General features: G+C 35.6%; 1 protein-coding gene across 1 annotated transcript; it reads right to left on the bottom strand.

Annotated features, from left to right (window-relative positions):
• Positions 1-924: 924 nt before the first annotated feature.
• Positions 925-1,944, bottom strand: EMWEY_00056170 (heat shock protein 90, putative; the record flags this gene model as incomplete). The annotated part of the gene is made up of 2 exons (XM_013480394.1): positions 925-1,866; positions 1,908-1,944. Coding segments are annotated over 2 exons (979 nt in total), but the record flags the coding sequence as incomplete, so codon positions are not given.
• Between the last annotated feature and the right edge of the window lie 2,996 nt (positions 1,945-4,940).

Raw genomic sequence — 4,940 nt, forward strand, 5'->3', positions numbered from 1 at the left:
AAATGATACTTGTCCCTCTACTTGCATATGTAAATATGCAAGAGGGTCATCAAATGCCTATACATATATCAATAAATAAATAAATAAATATATTTAATTTATTATATTTATTTATTTATTTATTTATTTATTTATTTATTTATTTATTTATTTATTTATTTATTTATTTACCTTCAATGTAACCTTATATAAATCTATATATTCATTATTTCTGTAATATTTAGTTTATTTGTTAATATATACCTAACTAATTATAATAAATAAATAAATAAATTAATTAATTATATTAATTAAATTAATTAATTAATTAATTAATTAATTATATATTTATTTATTTATTTATTTACCTTAAATGTAGCCTTATAGAAGTCTATATATTCATTATTTCTGTAATATTTAGTTCATTTGTTAATTTATACCTAACTAATTATAATAAATTAATTAATTAATTATATTAATTTAATTAATATATAAATTAAATTATTTATTTATTTATTTATTTATTTATTTATTTATTTATTTATTTATTTACCTTAAATGTAGCCTTATAGAAGTCAATATATTCTTTTTCTGTAATATTTTGCTCATTTCTTCTCCATATAGGAGGCTGAGTATTAAGATGTATCCATTTATTATATTTATTAGTAATTGTTTTGTATTTATCTCCTCCTCCTCCTGCTGCTGCTGCTGCTGCTGCTGCTGCATTAGCTGCATCTATATTATTATTACCTTTATTATTAGCAGCAGCAACAGCAGCAGCAGCAGCAGCAGCAGCAGCAGGTACACGCTCATACTCAATTTTTTCTGTTAATAAATAAATAGGGAAAGAAATAAATTCAGAGAATTTTTTTAATAATTCACGAAGTCTATAGTCTTCTAGGTAGTCGTCACAGTCCTCTCTTATATATAGTACTACTCTTGTACCTGTCCAGTAATTATTCTGTTGCTGTTGCTGCTGCTGCTGCTGCTCCTTATTATTATTATTCTCCTCCTTATTATCTTTATTTCTATTGGTTATAACATGGGTCTTATCTCTTACTAATTCATCATATAAACTTTGCTGCAGTTGCTGCTGCTGCTGCATATAACGTTCTTGCTCTGCTGCTGCATTCATCTTTTTTATTGAAAATGTCTGACCACAACTTGAGCTCCATTTCCATACTTCTGGTGCTCCTCCTGCTGCTGCTGCTGCTGCTCCTGCTCCTGCTGCTCCTGCTGCTGCTGCTGCTGCTGCTGCTGATGGTGGTGGTGGTGGGGTCCAACGAGAGGAGATAACCTCTACCTTATCTGCTACTAAGAAAGCAGAATAGAAACCAACACCAAATTGTCCTATAAGATCATTAGCATTTAGCTGCTGCTGCTGCTGCTGCTGCTGCTGCTGTTGTGGATCCAATTCCTGCTGCTGTTGCTGCTGCTGCTGCTGCTGCTGTAGATGCTGAGCAAATTTATATGTACCTGATTGTGCTATAGTACCTAGATGATCAATTAGTTCTTGCTTAGTCATACCTATACCATCATCCTCTATTGTTAATGTACCCTCCTTCTTATTTGCATATACTCTTATAGATCCTTTATATTGCTGCTGCTGTCCTTGCTGCTGCTGCTGCTGCTGCTGCTGCAGTACACGCTTCTTATCTGATGCATCTGCTGCATTAGATATAAGCTCCCTAAGGAATACATCCTTATCTGTATATAAACTATTTACTATTATATCTAATACTCTTTTTACCTCAGCCTGGAAGGGGAACCTCTCCTCTCCTGCTGCTGCTGCTCCTGCTGCTGCTGCTGCTGCAGGGGGTGCTGCAACTGTATCATTTCCTCCTGCTCCTGCTGCTCCTGCTGCTGCTGGTGCTGCTGCTGGTGCTGCTGCTGGCGTAACAGCAGCAGATAAGATAGGAGTTAGATACCTAGAGGTATTCTTATGGCAAATAGCTCGCTCCACATGTTGATGCCTATTGTTGCTGCAGCTGCTGCTCCTCTTGCTGCTGCTGCTGCTGCTGCTGCTGCTGCATGTGCTGCCTGGTAAGAGAGTATAAGAATAAGGAGTATTTATTCTTGTACCCCTAAAGGCAAAAGAAACAAAAAAATTAAATGAATAAAAAAAAGAAAAAATAAATAAAAAAAGATTTCCCTTCATCCTTGCATCCTTTGCTGCAGCTGATGCTCATAACAGCAGCAACAGCAGCAGCAGCAGCAGGCAGCAGCAGCAGCAGGCGATGGTGCTGCGTAACAGCAGCAGCAGCAGCAGCAACCGCAGGCTTTTTTGCTGTATTCTGTAGATTTATATTATTAAAATACACATTCAGCAGCGAGACAAGCAGAGGCAGCTGCTGCTGCTGCAGCTGCTGCTGTCTCTGCTGCTGTTGCTGCTGTTGCTGCTGCTGCTGCTGCTGCTGCTGTTAGTCGTCCCCCTCTGTGGGGCGGCGTGTGTATCGTGACACCGCAGGATAAGAGAGAAGAAAAGGAAGAAAAAAAAAGTAATTAATTATAAATAAATAAAATAAATAAATAAATAATTTGTTGCTGCATGCAGCAGAAACAAATCTGCTTGCTGCTGCAGCTGCAGCAGCAGCAGCAGCAAACGATCACATATACCCCTTGGCCCCGCAGCGGCGGGGCGGCTGCTGCTGGGGCTGCTGCTGCGGCTGCGGTCAATAGCAGCAGCAGCGGCTGCTGCTGCTGCTGCTGCTGCGGCTGTTGCTGCTGCGGCTGCTGCTGCTGCTGCTGTTGCTGCAACAAGGTGTATTAGGGTTTGGTGTGTTTGAGGTTTGTTACACAGGAGGTATATTTGGAGGAAAGTTAAGGAAGTTGATTAGGGTTTAGGGTTTAGGGTTTAGGGTTTAGGGTTTAGGGTTTACAGCAGCAGCAAAGAGCAGCAGCAGCACCAACTATACCCATTTGCTGGCACAATGCCGAAGAATAAAGGTTTGTCTTTTTTCTTTTTTGCTGCTGCTGCTGCTCTCTTCTTCTAATTGTTTATTATTGCTTCTTTCCTTCTATTGCTGCTGCTGCTGCTGCTGCTGTTGCTGCTGTTGATACAGCAACAGAAGCAGCTAATGCAATACCAGCAACACCAGCAGCAACAGCTGCAGCTGCTGCTGCTGCTGCTGCTGCTGCTGTTGCTGCTTCAGCTTGTCAGCTCTATATATTTTATTTGCTGCTGTTGCTGCAGCAGACAACAAACGCATGCAGCAGATCTACAGATGCAGCAACAATTTCCTTGCTGCTGTTATCTTTACTGCCATTCCTGCTGCTGCTGCTGCTGCTGCTGCTGCTGCTGCTGCTGCTTCTCCTGCTGCTGCTGCTGCTTCTTTTGGGATAAAGGAGATCTAGATATAATGGCTCGAACTTTCAGTGTCAGCAGCAGCAACGTTGCTGCTGCTGTTGCTGCTGCTGCTGCTGCTGCTGCTGCTGCAGTAACCCCAATCCCAGCAGTGTGGAACTCTAGGGTTTACTACTCTAGGGTTTACGAGGGTTTACTAGGGTTTAGGGTTTAGGGTTTGTGCTGTATATATACAGGAAAGGGAGGAAAGAATAGGAGGAGGGGGAAGAATGACAATGAAGGAGAGAAGAGGGAATTACAATTCAAGGAAGCAGGACAAGGTATTTAGGGTTTAGGGTTTAGGGTTTAGGGTTTATGAGGGTTTAGGGTTTATGAGGGTTTAGGGTTTATGAGGGTTTAGGGTTTAGAGATACCATTGTGTACATGATATATAGTTTTTTTTTCTTTTTTTTATTATTTATATTTAATTTATTTATTTATTTATTTAATTTATTTATTATTGTCTTTCTTTCTTTTTTTATTTATTAGTTATTTATTGCTTGTTTTTCCTTTTTATTGACCATTATAGATCATCTATGCTGCGTATTTCAGCTCTTTTTGCTGCTTTTGCTGCTGTGTTTGCTTCTGCTGCTGCTGCTGCTGCTGCAACAGCAACAGCAGCAGCAGCAGCAGCAGCAGCAGCAGCAAGTAGTTCCTGTTGCTGTGTGTGTGTGTGTGTGTAATGTCCATATATATTTATTATAAACAAATAAATAAAAAAGTATCTATGAATTATAATTATATTTATATATTTATATTTATATATTTATATTTATATATATATGTATATATATAATTGGGGTGTATAGTCATGTATATATATATATTGAATATATTGATGAATATATATATGATGATTATATATGTATATATATATATATATATATATATATATATGTATATATAACAATAAATAGGTAGATAAATAGATAAATAGATAGATAAAATAAATAAATAAATAAATAAAATAAATAAAATAAATAAATAAATAAATAAATATATATATATATATATATATATGTATACAGAATACGGACAAGTACTAAGAATGCTAGGTAATGGTAGACTAGAGGCACATTGTTTTGATGGTATTCGTCGTTTATGTCATATTCGTGGTAAGATGAGGAAAAGAGTATGGGTTAATGCTGGAGATATAGTACTTGTATCTCTAAGAGATTTTCAAGATAATAAAGGAGATGTTATTGCTAAGTAAGTCTTATTATTATTATATTCATATTATTCATCTTTTTATTCTCTATCTATTCGTATATTTATTGTCTCCTTATTCAATATATTTATTTAGTTATTCATACTTATAGTAGTAGTTAGTTAGTCTTATTGTACTTGGATCATTAAGATATTTTCTAGATAATAAAGGATATGTTATTGCTAAGTAAGTTTATTATTTATTATATTTATATTATTCACCTTTTTATTCTCTATCTAATGGTATATTTATTATCTATTTATTCAATATATTTATTTATTTATTTATACTTGTTGTTGTTGTTGTTGTTGTTAGTCTTATTGTACTTGTATCATTAAGATATTTTCTAGATAATAAAGGATATGTTATTATTATTGCTAATTATGTTTATTTATTATTTATTATTTATAT

This window comes from Eimeria maxima, genomic scaffold (genome assembly GCF_000499605.1).
Source record: "Eimeria maxima Weybridge genomic scaffold, Emw_scaff1887, whole genome shotgun sequence".
Classification (NCBI taxonomy): Eukaryota; Apicomplexa; class Conoidasida; order Eucoccidiorida; family Eimeriidae; genus Eimeria; species Eimeria maxima.